The sequence below is a fragment of the Chinchilla lanigera genome, unplaced genomic scaffold, assembly GCF_000276665.1.
Source record: "Chinchilla lanigera isolate Chin_1 unplaced genomic scaffold, ChiLan1.0 scaffold00001, whole genome shotgun sequence".
Lineage (NCBI taxonomy): Eukaryota > Metazoa > Chordata > Mammalia > Rodentia > Chinchillidae > Chinchilla > Chinchilla lanigera.
The window spans coordinates 34,202,137-34,218,839 of record NW_004955402.1 but is presented as its reverse complement, the minus strand read 5'-3'; the positions used below and the strand labels follow the sequence as shown (position 1 = coordinate 34,218,839).

The 16,703-nt window shown below is 39.4% G+C and overlaps 1 protein-coding gene across 2 annotated transcripts in view; it reads left to right on the top strand.

The window, feature by feature from the left end:
* The window catches only part of Dym (dymeclin), a 391,162-nt gene that overhangs the window by 323,105 nt on the left and 51,354 nt on the right, over positions 1–16,703 (top strand). For both annotated transcript variants that reach the window (XM_005372905.2, XM_005372906.2), the window contains one exon: positions 8,993–9,106. In XM_005372905.2, the coding sequence (XP_005372962.1) occupies positions 8,993–9,106 (114 nt within the window). The remainder of the gene's footprint in view (positions 1–8,992; positions 9,107–16,703) is intronic.

Genomic DNA, 16,703 nt, shown 5'->3' with positions numbered 1-16,703 from the left:
GGAAGGCAGTCCCTGCTCTGATCCTAGCTCTCAAAGAAACTCTCCAGAACTTAGGCAGAGCCTTTATCCTTTCTTCTTAGCAGTTTATGCCTAATAACAATCTTAAGGATGATAATGTTGTTATGGTTTGTGTCTAAAGATGTCTCCCCAAAGTGTCATGCAGTCATAGAGCTTTTTCAGAGGTGGCTGACTCTAGAGTGTGTGATGCTGGGATTAAGGGTGTGTGATTAGTAAATCAGCCCACTGTGTTTTGGCATAATTCTGGCTAGGATTAAAATTGTGAGTGCTACACCCAAACTAGGGCAGGTTGCCTACATACAGTATAAGGGACAAAAAGAGTCTTGCTTCCCACCTTGTTGCTTGCTGCTTTCTGCCCACCATGAGTGTTCTCCTCTGCCATTCCCCCCTACCGTGGTACCAACCAATTATGGACTGACACCTGTGCAAACGATGAGCTAAATAAATCTTTCCTCCTTTAACCTTGGGTATTGGATATTTTGTCTTAGCAACAAGGAAAGTAACTAAGACAAATGTGAAGGAGAAATTTTTTTTCTCTGTGAAGGCAACTTTTAGACTATTTACTTATTTCTAAAAAAGCTACTTCATGATACTTAAGGATTTGACCACATCCATTTCTATTTGCTGCTAGTACTGTTTTTGGAAGTAAAACACTGAGTTTGAGATTCACAATGATCATGAGAAAAAGTTTAATAAAACCATTTCACAGTGTCATGTACCTGTAACCTTAGTTACTTCAGAGTCTGAGGTGGGAGGATTTCGAGTTTGAGGGCAGTCTGGGCAACAGAGTACAACCCTGTCTGAAAAACAGAAAAGAAAGTGACCTTAGATTAAGCAGTTTCTCACTCAATTCCCTGGAAAGCTAATGAGGGTGGGATGTCTGTAGTATCATCAGGCAACCTTGCTCTGATAACTTGGTACTTTGATAAAATAATATATACTGGGTTAGCTGAGTCTGGACTAGGAAGAACTATGAATACCTGATGGGAGTTGATAGCTTTGGGCTTCTCTGAGTGAGAGAGCTTTAGAACCAAGTGTGTCCTTGACAAGGACCCAAAAGCTGAAAGTATCACAAGGTATTGGTTTTAGGGACAATCCCACATTCAGCTCACTTTCTGAGAAAACGAGCTCATTCCCAAGTCTCTCCTAAGAAGAGGTATGCCCAGCTCCAACACAGAGTTTACCTCCGTCTCTACTATTGGGACCCTGGCCTGAGACCACTGACCTCCTGCTCAAGGATATGACAAAGGGATAAAATACAGACAAGATAAATAGACTGATTTTTTTTTTTTTTTTTCAGTTAGAAGGGGAACCAGGATGGTCAAACCCAATGAAGGACTAAGATCATAAAGCACAGTGTCCCTGGCCTTTATTAGGTGCACAGCTTGATGGGGCCATGGGGAGGGGGGCGTATGCTGGTGGGCTACAGGAAGTTGTGGGGGGTGAAGAACAAAGCATTTTTGGAAAAAGCACACAGGAACAAATCATGATCAACCTGATTATCTGCTAACTGAGACTACTGAGCTAGAAGGAAATTGAGAAAGTCAAAGTTGTGTAGTGTTTTTACACTTGGCTATAGTGTTTCTCTTGCTTTGAGGCATCAGGACTTCACAGACCATTTCCTGGTTTTGGTCCTGGCCTTTGGCCTGGTGATTAATTTCGTCCCCATGCCAGCCTCTGCCCTTGCCACAAGTCATTTAGGCCTAAGATAGACTCTTGATTCGATTTATTTTTATGTCAGTTTGTTAATATCAATCACTGCCTGCCCTGCACTGTGTCAAGGTGGTCCTCAGCATCTACAATTCTACATGTGATTTGTTTGTTTGTTTGTTTGTTTGTTTTATTTTTTTGTTTTTTTCCGGTACCAGGAATCAAACTCACGACCTCACGCTTGCCAGGCAGGCGCTGTGCCACTGAGCTAAATCCCCAGCCCCTCTACATGTGATATGCAACATTCTACCAAGTATTATAAGACATAAAAAAAAGTAAGGAAAAACTCATTTTGTCAAGAGATAGCAAAACTACACTGTGTGATGACTGGAACCATCAAGCAGGGACTTTAAATATGATTAATGTAGTTAAACGATCTGGTACAATCAACAAAAAGTATGACCCATGCATCAAATCCAGGCCATGACTTGACTTTGAACAGCTTGTGAACCAAGAAATGTCTTTTGTATTCATGAAGGTTTAAGAAAAAAAAGAGCAGATGCTATTTTATGACCCACAGACCTTAATATATGTCCTGCCTGGTACTTTAGAGAAGAAGTTTACCAACTCCTGACCTAATAGCATAGATGACATGTGTAAATATGCAGAATTCCAGAGAGAGATGAAAACTGTGAAAAAAAAAAACAAATTGTAATGCTAAAAGTAAAAAACATGACATGGTAGACAACAAATTGTAGTGACTAGCTCTTTTAGTAGGCTTGGGTATAGCCAACGGGGGAAATGAATGAATTTGAAGCTAAGTGAGTAGAAGTTATGAAACAAACAAATGAGAAAAAAGTGTGAAAAATGAGTACAAAATACCCAAGAGCTATAGGACAGTATCAACTGATCCAATATAAATATAATTGGAGTCCTAGAAAGGAAATATAGAACAGGTCACAAGAAATATTTATAGAGATAATGGCTGAGAATTTTCAAAATACTGAAAGACTTCAAACTATATGTCCAAGAATGTCAGAGAACACCAATCAGGATGTCCATTTAAAAAAATGCACGTTATGTTTAAATGTCTATAAACCAAAGAAGAAAGAGAAGAAGCAGTATTGAATACAGGCCAAGAAAAGAGAGATGTTATACACAATGTTTATACAACCACAGAACAAAAACAATAACAGGAGTCTTGTCAGAATCTATGCAAGATAATGGAGTAATTCATTCTCATCTTCATTCGCTCTTCCTCCCTCCTCCTTTCTCCCCCTCCCTCCCTTTCCCTCTCTCTCTCTCTCTCTCTCTCTCTCTCTCCCCCTCGTCTCTCTTTCTTCTTCTCTCTCTCTCTTCCTCCCTCCCTCTCATTCTCCCTCTTTCTCTCTCCCCCTCATATACCATCTCCACTCCGCCATCCTATACTGGGAATTAAACCTATGGAGTTCCAAGCTCTATTCCCGGAGCTCCCATTGTTTGAGTTTTCATTTTGCCTTGGGTTTTTTTGGTTTGGAGATTTTTTGTTATTGTTTTTGGCCATACTACAGATTGAACCCATGGCCTGTGCACTGAGCTACATCATCCCAGCCCTTTTTTAATTCTTTGTTATGAGACAGTGCCTCATTAAGTTGCCCAGGGTGGCCTTGAACTATTGATCCTCCTGCTTCAACCTCCTTAGTAGCTGGAGTTACCGGCACATACAGTACCCAGCTGGAGTGACATCTCTTAAGTGCTGAAATGAAAAAATCTTACTAACATAGAATCTATACCCTAAAAAGTATCTTTAAAAAGTGAAACAGAATAAAAGTAGTTTCAAATAAAGAATATTGGACAGAATATATTGCTAGCAGGTGTGTACTATAAGAAATGCTAAAGTTTATTCAAACAGAAAAAAGTATCTAGCACAGCACCTGCTTGGCAGGTGTGAGGTCCTGAGTTCGAGTTCCAGTAAAAATATTTCTAAAGAAGAGGTCATCACACTCTTACATAAATGGCCAGATAATAAATATTTTAGGCTTCAGAGGCCACACAGTCTCTGTCATAGCTCCTCAGCTCTGCTGATGTACTTCAGTAGCAGCATGTAAACAAATGAGCTGACTGCATTCCAGTAAGACTTTACTTATAAAAACAAATCACAAACCAGGTTTGGCCCACAGGCTGTCGGTTCCTTGTGGACATGAATGCAGCGGTCCTCAACAAAAGCCTAGCAAACTGAACCTAGTCATATGTCAGAGGAATAATCTGTCACTATCAGTTGACATTTATCCCAGGAATGAAGGCTGGTTCAACATTTTAAAACTAAATGTACTTCACATTAACACAGAAGAAAAACCGTGTGATCATCTCAATATATACAGAAAAAGCATTTATTAAAACTCAACATTTTTTCATTATAGAAAAATTCTTCTAACCAAATATTAAAGAAAGCTACCCTGCTCTGGTACGAACCTTAACTTTTTGAAAGGAAAGAGTTATGCATAAATTCAAATAAAAATCAAGGGAGTTTTAATTGGCTCTTGGCAGTTTTTAAGCTAGCAATGATCTTGCTGGTTTTAACCTATAAGCTTTCCTGGGATTTACTGCAGTACGTCTCACCTGTTAATCCTATCTAATTTGAGCAAAATGGCCTTTGCCACTAAGCTCAGTTCTTAAAAATCTTTTACCTGTGTGCAGTATAACATCAGGAAATAGAACTCCAATACAGAAGCCACTGATTGGATAAGCTGGTCGTGGTGGTGGCCTCCACAGGTTTCTTTGCTAACAGACTGCTTTCAGCATGCTTTGTCATTATTGGTTCTTATGTGGTAGAATTGGCAGCATGCTTATTTTGTAAATGAAAATCCTGAAGTATTCCTCATAATGATGAAACCTAATATTTTGTGTTGCACTCACCATGTGCAAGGCATTTTTCACTTTGCAGATAATTCTCACAGCAGTACCATGAGACAGGCACTACATTTTTTCCCTCACTTGTAGACAGGACACTGAAGCATAGAGAAGTTTAACTTGCCAAGGCTTTAAGGAGCGCTTGGATTTAAACCCAAGCCATCTAACCCCAGATACACTCTAAACTGCTGCATGATGCCACCCTCTGGAAGAAATTAAGTTCTTTACAAGTCATATGCTAGGAAGTATTTGAGGCAGGACCCAAAGTACGTCTTTTCAGTTTGAGTAGTTCTTAGTCTACTCTACCATGATGTCCAACCTATTAATTATACACATTTGATCTGTGTCTTGTCTCCCCAGTTGCACTGTGTCTTTCCTGAAGACAGGAAATAATATCTTTTCCCTTCTAAATCCTCTGGAGATCTCTTCTCTTAAGGAGGCTGTCAATAAACATTGATTAAAACACAGTAACTGGAGAGAAAACCAGAATAAGTCAGTAAGGAAATGTGTATTTTACTCTCTAAAACATGTTTACTATTGTCTTTAAGAACAAAAAGAGTAGTTTTCTACTGCTCAATCTTGGGATAGTGGTTATTTAGTAAGGAAGAATACTTGGAGGGCTAGCATACCCTGGCTCTTTTTTACCCTTGTCCACCCCAAAAAGCTCTTACTCTGTCTCATACTCTCTCTCCCTCGTTCACTCGCTCTGTGTGTGTGTGTGTGTGTGTGTGTGTGTGTGTTCCCAAGTCATTTATTTTATTTATTGAATGCGTTCATGTGTATGTGTGACAGGGTCTCACTAAGTTGTAGAGGCTGGGCTCAAACTTGTGATCCTCCTGCCTCAGCTTCTCAGATTGCTGGGATTACAAGGATGCACCACCACACCCAACTGAAAATTGTTTTCTTTTTGTAAATCTATGATGTAATGATCATTCGCCAGTTTCACGACAGGTGGTTAAGTGTGAGTTTGTGAAGAGTACAACTGATTAATTAGAACATGACATTGCGCAGTCATGGTTCAAAGCTACTGGTATAATGGGAGGTAAAGCTGAGAGTATAATGCTGTACAGTACTTGGATTTCATGAGATGCCCATAAATATGGTAGGTGGAAAAACTTGTAAAGCATGCACTGTGGGAAAGTGCCTTCCTTTAAAAAGTTGCCTTTGCATTCATTCCCTTTGTAGCTAAACGCTCTAATTTTCTTTGATTATTGGCTATGTCTTGAACACACAATTTCTGAGGAAGAAAAGTGTATCTGCTTTAACAGTTTTGATGAGTGTTGTACACGATGATTAAAATGTTATCTGTGAAGTCATCATCACTAAAATTAGTAGTGCGTGCAAAATCCTAAACTGACAATAAGAAATATAAGATACTATCTTTGAGTTTTTTTACTTTTTTGCTGATATTTCAGTCTGATTCCATCTGAAAATTTAGGCTAAACAAGCTATGCATTTTATCTCAAGCATTTTCTATTTTTGAAACTAAGCCTATGCTCCATCTTGCTATGTAAGCATTGCTGAAGCCATGACAAAGTCAGAAGAGATACCTGAATTTCAGTCTGTAACATTCATCTGTGTGACTCTGGTCCGGCCTCTTACCTTTCTGATCCCATTTACTCAACTGTAGGACAGAGATTTTATCAGCCTCACAAATTTGCTGCGTGGGTGAAATCAATGTATATGAAGAGCACATAGTCCATAGTAAACAGGTAGTAGAGGTTCCTTTCCTTCCTTCTTAACATATAAATTATGCTTCCCTTCTGGAACTGGTAATTTTTCATTTTCTAAAGTAGCGTCACTTGGAATGCAAAACTTTATCAGCCTTCAGACCTACAAATAATAACATACAAATAAAATTTATTTTGAAAAAAGAAATTTATTTGGAACTTGAGCCTCGTGCCTACTCTGCAGCTCTCTTGGTGGGGTGGAAATTTCTTGTGACTCAGAAGCAAGCCAGTGTAGGCCACAGAGTGAGCAAAATGGGACTGTCATCGCATCACTCTGTTCTTTGGGGAGGTGACGTGTGAGTAGTCTCTTTTCGGTTGCCGTGTCATATCTTTTGAGTGTGTATATGAACACTGTGCTCCACTGAGCTTTGTCATCTCAGTCAGCGGTCTCCTAGGCACAGACCCTACAAGTTGCAGGAGGTATGTGGAAGAATATATTGCAGCTTTATTTGTTCATCTAAACACAGATTTTGTTTTACTAGTGGTATTGGCACTGACTTTGTGCGGAATGAGCCCCAGAGCTCTGGGTACCCTGAGGGAAAGCACGGAAGACCCAGCATGCAGGGCTTAACATATGCACACTCATCTTGCTAGTCCCATGATTTTACTGTAGAATTGTGTCCCTAGTTGTAGTAGATTCGGTTAAACAGGCCTTCACAACAAAAGACATTATATTACCCTCCACATTGAAGTTAATACTGTATGTAGCATCGGTACACATGACAAGAGATGATGGCAGAACTAACTTCTCTCTCATCCTAGAACCGGTGCCATGTTACAAGGTGGAAACAAGGTGGAACCCATCTATAAGACATGGCTCTAGGAACATTATCAGGAAGATTGTTTCCGTTACGGCTTTATATCAGCTGTGATAAGCAATGTGTCTTACTAGGAGTGTGTATTTTACTTGATGATAATGTGAAGACTTAGTGATTAGCAAGACATGATAGCCAATTATCAAATTGTTTTCTCTTTTTGTTGTTGTTTCTGTTTTTGTTTTGATATACTAGGGACTGAACCAAAGGGCTGTATCACTGAACTACATCCCCATGCCTTTTTATTTTTTGAGATGGGCTCTCACTAATTTTCCCAGTCTGGCCTCCTGACAGCCTCCTGAGTAGCAGAAATAATATTTTAATGAATACAGAAAAGCTTTTTATATCATCAGTTAAGTACTTTTAAAATCTAGGTTTTTTCTTTATCTCAATTTTTAAAATTTCTTTTATGTACATTTATGGTATAGAAAACAATGTTGAGAAATAATTGCATAATTTATAAATGAATACAATATATATTGCAAGTGCATCCTCCCTTTTTTAGAATCTGTAGGCATATACAATAAGAAAAGTTTAGAGACGTTTAGATTCTGGCTGTCATCAAAATCCCATGGAGAAAACAATGTGGAAGGTTTCTGGTTAGGCCCCAAGATCAGTATTTCACAAAGCTGCCCAGCTACTGTTTATGGTCAGCCATGTCTGAGAACTACTCTTTATCTACCTTATCTACAACTAGGAGCCAAACAACTTCCAATAGCAAATATCTGCTCTTAGTAAATATTAGAAAACCATTTGTAAGTCTCAGGCATCTACTTTTTCATCGCTTAGGGTGTGTTTCTAACAGATGTGCTTCTACTCTTTAACCATTTTTTAGCAGAGCAGCTTCACTTTCCAGGACAAATTGCAGTAGCATTTGTGTAAGATGTGTACTTTCTACTAAAAGACTTCACTGTACCTTACCATAATTAATATTTAGGAGATAACTTTAAAACAACATTAAAGTGTCTACAAAGAATTAGTATTTTACTTATAAAATAGAAAAGATGTTAAAGGGAAAGTTCAACTTTAGAAAAGAAATTTTGTATGTTTGCAAGTCTGGTGGTATATACATAAGTGTTATTCTTGAATACAAAGAGGTCAGCAGCCTTCTTGCTTTGCTAACACTGTGATTTAAGAAATGATTTGCTAAGAAATGGTGTGATTCTTTTCTACTTATTTGTATTTCATTTTTGGTTTGTTTGGTTGGGTTTTTGTTTTTGCAGTATAGAGATTAAATTCAGAGTCTCACATCTACTGGACAAGTGCCCTGTCACTGAGGTACATCTCCCACTCCTGTCTTCATTTTTAGTGGCAAATATTCAGACACTGTTTCCAGAATGCTACTGCATTAGCATCTTGCAACATAGTTTAGGCTGTGCTCTGACTTGAAACAAAGGTAATTATAGCTTTCTGTTGATTATCCCTGCTGATCAAGGATAAGGATGATGTATATAAATAAATTCACCTATAATCCCCAAAACATCATTGTAGCCATTAACTTAAAGTTCCTTTCCTATTAAGCCTTTTTCTCAGACCTCCTATTAAGCTTCAAACCTGACAGGTTCTAGGATTTAGCTTTTATTCCCCTCTTCTGCTAGGAGCTTTTTAATGAAATATAAATGCAAGGTGGGGCAGCACAACAAAGAGCAGAATTGTGGAAGCCACTTAATTCACAGAGTCAATGAATGATCAGCCCTGAATACCAGGCTTGGCTCTCATTTAGCCATCAAACCCTAAAAAGGGAGGTCTGCATTTAGAAAGATAGGTAAAGTGGAAGCCATGCCACTTTAGAAATGGAATTATGATGGTTTGACTACCATGTAACAAAGGCATCTACTGAAAATACATCATATACAACTATTTGTTTAAAAATTACTCTTTACATTACAGGTGATCACCTTTTTTAGCTCAAGGTTGCTACAAGCTGGAGCTGAGCTGTCAGTGGAACGAGTCTTGGAAATCATTAAGCAAGGGATTGTTGCACTGCCCAAAGACAGACTAAAGGTAAGATGGTTAAAGAAACGCTCCCTAACTCATACTGCTGACTCACCTGACACAAATATCAGTGTCTGAGCAGGCTCCGGAATCATACTGCGTACCCAGAGTACCAGAAAGACTATCTATGTGTTGCATACACTGCTATAGACTCAGAGCTATGGTAGTTTCTGCAGCATTTCCAAAGAAAACAGCAAAATCTTCATATTTCTGCATATCTTATAGTAATGCATATCCTGTCAATAAAAAGGGACTTTATCTTTGTAACCCAGTGAAATAAATTCATCCTTACCAGTATCATCAAAGGTTGATAGGAAAGTGGTGAAAATACTCAGAATCGTGCAGAAATCTCTCATTGTACATGTATCAATTCATTCTGTCCTCACAAGGTCTCTTTAAGATAGGTGCTATTACCATCTTTCTCGTGAAGAAAACAGTGTAGAGAGAGGTTAAGAAACTTTCCTGAAGCCATACAACTAGAAAATGGTTGAGCTGGAGGATCAGATGCAGGAAATCTGGTTCCAACAGAATCTTATTCCAACAACATTGGAATAAAAAGCATTTCATGGAAAAGGTAGGCAAGTACTGGACTTTAGAAAGATATTCACATTAGTGTGATAGATGTGTTCCTGAAATGGTCTCATGATTGATAATTCATACTTCAAGACCAGTTACCCCATAGAGAAAGATGTAAAGGGAATATTTTAGGGGGATGCATGAATGTATAGCACTGTGACATAGTGTTACTTTAATACTTCTTTTTCTGTCTGTCCTTCATTAGATCTAATTTTGAGCAGTGCTTTGACCTAAATTAACAGCCCAGGCTCTCACAGTGGATGTTTGGCCTTCTTCTTTGCATTTTATCACCACCAGCTTGTGTTCCAGTTATCGTTTGGGGTTGTTTTTCAACACTATCACTAGCCCCACTGCCTAATGGATGCTTGAGAGATATTATTGTAAGATATAAAAATATTTTCACTTATAACAGTTTGTAAAATAACAGCACATTAGTCATCCTAATCATGTACAGAGTCCCACTACACATAAACAGCAGTGAGATTAACACAGTTCTGAGCAAAGATGGCAGGTGTTCCTGTTGATTAGCCAATGGCACCACAGTGTGGTAACAGCATAAAAACTGATTACAATTCACTGATCCTTCAACTTTCACATTATTTATATCCTGACAATTTTTTAAACTTAACAAATTTACTTAGTCCTATTCCTATATAAAATGAGACATTGGTTCATATGAGGGGGTGTTTTTGCAATATCTCAAATCTGTTTGTACTATGTATCATGTGAACCAGTTTAAAAATCCATGAAGGTTAGAGTGGCTGTGGTGTAGGAAGTGATGGCTCTTAGTGTCTCAGCTTAGTCAGGAAGAAGTGAAATACTAAGAGACTGTTAGAAAAGGACAACACAGAAAAAATGGGGGAAGGGAGATTTCAAGAAGGTCAAAGAATCAGCATAGTGGAATTAAAAAAAAAAAGATGTAAATAATAGAGAGTATTGTTTTTAGACTACAACTTTAAAAGTGGTGCAGATTTGGTGATAACATGGTCTAGATTTGGCCATGCATGTGAGGAGCCAAAATAGTATGGATGTAGATGAGAGTCGGTGTGGCTGAGTCAGATAACAAACTGAGCGCCAGAGGTAAATGGAGCTGTCACCTCGCACTCAGTGCAGGGCAGGTACAAGGAAGAGAATAGGCTGGTGTCAGCCTCACGTGACAAGAGCTTTTTACTTAAGGGGAGAAGAATAATAGTCAGGGAATGACAAAGAAAGTGAAGGGAATACCACCTACTTCCAGACCCTGAAGGATATGGAGTATGAATGGGGGGGGGCAGGGAAAGTGCTGAGTAGAGACCCCCATTTCAGTTAAAGAAGAGATAAGGAGAGAAGACTGAGTGAAAGGTCTGAGAATGTAGAGATGTTTAATAACCACAAAAAGAGGTTTGAACATGCACAGTAGTGTTATGGGTGAGAAGGAAGAAACAGGAGATTGGATCAGGAAAGGGAAAGCACAGAGCAGTAGAAGGACAAAAGTAGAGGAGAGGACAACTGTCTGGATGACTTGTGTTTGAGGCAAAGACCATGGAGATGAAGTGTATCGTGTTCAAGTTTGCCACAGGTCTGCCAACGCTGAGTAGATCTTCATCAAGCTGCTCTAGGACAGCCATTGTTCTCAGTACTTAGGCTATCAATGAGCAAAAATCCGTGCTCTCACGTGGGACCCACTGTCTAGTAGGAGGGACAAATAGTAAACAATAAGCATAATACATAAGAAAAAGATCTAGTATTCTAGTGTGTTAGAACATAGGCATAGCAGAGGAAAGGTTGCTCATATCATGGCAGGCAGGAAGCAGAGAGTGAGGAAGGAATTGGGGAGGGAGATATACCATACCAGACCATGTCCCCACTAACCTGCCTCTTTGGCCCAAGCTCCATCTCCTAACATCACATTTAGCAAAAACCCCTCCGGTCTATTCATCTTCCAAAATGCCCCCACCTGTGAATCCAAGAGGTTCCTGGGGTCATCTGATAAATATAAACTGCACCTGTGGTCTCAAAGACACTGCAAAACTATCCAGAAAACTTTCTAATGTTAGTTAACCAAGTCTGTCTCGGATAGAAGCCTACCTCTGCTTTTAGTGTTGTGAAGCTCGGTGGTATTTTGTGGGTCAGTGTGTCGCTAGTGTAGAGAAGCTGTCTATGCTAGACTCTTCAGAGCAAACTTTTGTGAATGCCATACCTAAAACAATGAGGCAAACTTCCAGAGAATCATTAAAATTGTGAAATAGCATAAGGAATGACTAGAGGAGCTTGGACTATTTTTACTAGCCTTAAGAAAAGATTTAAACCAAAGAGACTTGTCTTCAAGTAGTGGGAAAATTTTTTATGGAAATATATTTGATCTTATTATGAGTGATCTCACGGAGTAAGATTAGCACCAATGATTGGAAGCCACATACAGGGACACACATTTCAGTCCTATGTAAGGAGGAACTTTCTAACTGATGGAACTGTTTAGAGATAGAAAGGGCAGGTTTGGGGAGTGATGCCTTCACTCTCACTGGAGATGTTAGACAGTTGGCAGTTGGCAATGACAGACATAGACAACGATAGATGTTAGACAGTTGGACAATTGGCAGCGATGTAAATGGTTCCATTTTGAATGCAGCTCTTGGCTGTTGCTACTAGCTGGCTAGATAGTGAAAGGAGGAGGCTTCTAAGGCTGAGTTCACATTGAGTAGAAAGAGCATTGAGATGTTATCCATGCCTTCCACTGGCAACAAGAGACACAACCAATGAGCACATGTACAGTTCTTTGCCATTCCAGTTGTAAATATTCCAACATGTAGTTAGAAATCCAATTATGTCACCTTTAAGGATCTTTGCATTCCTAAGTGTATAATTCTATCTATGCATAATACTGACATTACCATTCCCAAAGGGGAACTTGGTCAGTTTGGTAGCAGTTTTCCCTCTCAGAATGCAAGAAACAATGGGAAAATCCTATGAGTGTAGGCATATTTTTTATGACAGCCTAATTTTTAGTTCATAGTAGCAGAGGGCATAGTCAGACCTATATGCTAGAAGAAAGACAAATTGTTAAAAGTTGTACATTGCCCATAACAAAATATAGTTTAAGAGGGATGAAAAACTAAAATATATATATATATACACACACACACACACACACATACATATACATGTACATATACATATAGAGTCTGCCCCAAAAATGTATATACACAAAATAAACACTTTTGTAAATATTTTAATACTAAATGTATTGAGACATCATGAGATTAATATATTACCTTTGGCCTCTACAGTTACAAGAGATGCACAAAGTGGTGGCTCTATGCTTCCAGACATTTATCAATATACCCAGACCTCACACTGCTGTCACCAGAACTGGGTTTCTCTTCTGCTTTCCAAAACTTACACAAGCTCCTCTCCTCGCCAGTCTAAACACACAGCCTGCTGCAGGTACGCTAGGAAATGTAATTCCCTGGTTTCCAGCCCAAGCCACACAGGGGACAGCATGAGAGGGGCAGAAAGGCGTTTAAGTTACCCATGGGCAACGTGGCTCAGGATCTAAAGACACTGGTAGAACAATGTAAGAAGTATTAAGACTACTACCTGATGAGCTTTTTAAAAGGATGTGTGCACAAGGTAGAAGGAACAGTATGTATAGAGGACAGATGTAAAGGAGTGGCATGAATTTACATCATCAGAAAACACCATCAGAACACTCAAGTTGGAAAGGGATTTTCCCCTCCTTCCCTCTGTCCCTCCCTCCCTTCTTTCTATCCTCCCTCCCTTCCTTCCTTCCTTCCTTCCTTTTTTCCTTCCCAGAAAGGGATTTTGATCCTTTTGGGGAAAGCAAGAAAGACAAGAAATTGTGGGCCTCCAGCACAGGACCAACAGACAAGGATGAGATTTATTTATGCATTCTCCCATTTTTAACTTGTTTCTTTTGTCTTCATTTTGTTTTGTTTTGTTTTCTTAGACTAATTTGTTTCTTTTATCTCCTTCAATAAGAGTAGTTTCAAACTAGGACAACAAAACTGAAACCCAAGATCAGTAAAAAGAGCTCCTTGTTATGGTTGATACATTGTGTCAACTTGGGGAGTCTAGAGGTTTGGCTAAGTGACTCAGCAGGAAGCCAGGGTGCTTACTTCGTATACATCCTGAGTCTGTGGAAGAGGAGCACATGGAGATTATGTGGGAGCTACACGCCCCTTAGGTGGGGGTAGCCTGTTTACAATGTAAAGGAGGGAAAGAGGCTGCTGGCCACCATTCCTCCCTTTTGCTCTGGCTGCATTGCTGTTCGGCTGCTATTCCCCCCTTTGCTCTTGTTGCTTTGTTATCTTCTGCCTCAGAGCCAGCCAAGTATGGACTGAAACCTCCACAAACTGTAAGCTAAATAAACCTTTCCTTCCTTCATTTTGGGCATTGGGTATTTTGTCTCAGCAACGAGAGAAAAGTAACCAAGACACTCCTGATCCTTTTATTTTTTAGTAGACACATAGTAATTTACGTATTTGTAGGGTACCTTGTGACATTTCAATGCATGTTCACATTTGTAATGATCAGATCAAGGTAACTGGCATATCTTTTTGGGGGGCTGGTACTGAGAGAATCTAACTCAGGACCTCGCTGCACTGCTGAGCTATATCCCCAGTCCAACTGGCATATCTCAAACTTCAGACATTTATCATTTGTTTATTTTTAAGAACATTTAAAGTCCTTTTTACTAGCTGTTTTGAAACAGTTCAGTTATTTGCAGCAACTATAGCTATAGCTATCTTCTTGTGCTGTAGAGCCTTAAAAGTTACTCCTCCTATCCCTCTTCCATTCCCTTAACCATCCTCTTCCATTCCTCCCTCCCTAACACCCTTCACAGCCTCTGCTAACCACCTAGTCTCTACTTCTCCGGGATCAACTCTGCTTCCACATATAAGTGAGACCATGCAGTGTTTATCTCTCTGTGCCTAGCTTATTTCACTTAACATCATTGCCTCTAGTTTAACCCATGTTGCTGCAAGTGACAAAATTTTTTTTTTTTATCAGTGAGCAATATTCTGTTGATAATATATGTTCCACATTTTCTTTATCCATTCAGCCAACCATCCATGATTGATTTCATTTCTTGACTCTTACAAATAGTGCTGTGGTAAACATGGGAGTACAGATGTCTCTTCAGTATGCTGGTTTCAGCTCTTTGAGATGTATACTCAGTAGGGGGATTGCCGGATCACGTGCTAGTTTGTGAGAAACCTCCATACTGTTTTCCATAATGCACCAGGCCTTTTAATCTTCAGACTTATTTCTTAGAATACTGGCAGGTATAACCTGTCAAATTTGAGAACTTGGCTGGGTGTGGTGGTGCACACCTGTAATCCAGCACTTGAGAGGCTGAGGCAGGAGGATCATTGCTAGTTTGAGACCAGCCTGGGCTACAAAGTGAGCTCAAGGCCAGCCTGAACTGTATAGCGAGACCCTGTCTCAAAAAGATAAAAAAATTAAAAAGTAAAAAATAAAAATAAATAAATTTGAGAACTCAAGCTCCACTATAATAATAATAATGCTGCAAGGTATTTTTCCAAGTGCTTTCTAACAGCAGTATGAGTTGGTGCTGTTTGTACCTTGATTTTGTAGGTGAAGCAACTAAGACACAGAAATATTGACTAACTGCTTCAGTGCAAAGCAGGGCTTCCAACCCAGGCAGTCTTTCTCCACAGTCGGTGCTGTTACTACTGTACTATGAGGAATGGAGAATGTATAACTTGCAAGAGGAGGGTTTTAGGAAAATACAAAAACTATGTCTAGCCACTTTTAAGGATTATATGCTAAAAGAAAAATTAAACTTTTTGTTTTATGCCAGACGCAAGGAGTAGAATTTGGACCAAGAAATATATTAATTCAATTTAAGGGAATGCTTTCTTTTTGTTGTTGTTGTTGTTGTTGTTGTTGTTTTGAAACAGGGTCTCCCTGTACCATTCAGGCTGGGCTTGAGCTCACTTTGTAGCCCAGGCTGGTCTCGAACGTGCAACGATCCTGCCGCAGCCTCCTGATTGCTGGGATTACAGCGTGCGCCATGCCCGGCACCATGCCCAGCAGGGAATGCTTTTTGACTACTAAGGTTGCATAGCAGTCAGGATATGACTTTATAAATACTTGGTGTGAGATATTCTCAGTAATTCTGGATGGCAAATTTAAGAGCAGGGGATGATGGAGTTCAAATACAGGGCACAAGAGAAACAGGTTGTAAGAAGTCCTTTGCTAGAAAATTATACAGGATGAACCACAGTTCTGCAGTTCTATTTTCGTGGAGCAGTGCTCTGGTATCATCCTTCTCCCACCCAGAAATGTTCAGAGATCAGTGCCCTGTAACTACCAAGTACAGTTTGCAGTCCTTAGGAATTCTTAACGATTCGCCTTCCAACCCACACCTTCTATCCCAGTCTTCTTCCCTTTTCCCACCCACTGCTCCGGCCTAACTGTGCCTTTTGCTGCTTCCTTTCCTGAATTTGTAGATTTGTTTTCATGGTTCTTTCTTTGCAGTACACTGTTCCTCTTACCTCAGCCCCTTGAATGCTGGGGTTACAGATACACACCACCGTGCCTGGCTGATTATGCAAGTTCTAAGCATTCATTAAAGGCCTTCATAAATATAAAATTTCCATGAAGCCTTTCCTTTTACTCCTCGAAATAGATACTGTATACCTCTTTGCCCAGAATACCCATAGAATTATGCCTACATCTTCTCCTCTTTTACTTCGTATTTAATATTTCACGTTTCTCTCTCAACTATAACTTCCTTGACAATAGAGGGACCGTGCCTTACTAATCTGTATCCCCGGTGCTGGTGCAATGTTGTGTACATCGTAGCTGCTCCATCAATGGGATGAATAGGTAATAGATAATAGATAAGTGAAAGCATACTCAGCAGAAGAAATGGGGACTTGCTGGAATTCAGGAATTGGAGAGTAAATTTTTCTATCTCAACTAGATTTTAAAATTTTTATTTACCACTCCTCTACTCATTTATTTACCATTTACTACTCATAGAATTTTAATTTCTATGACT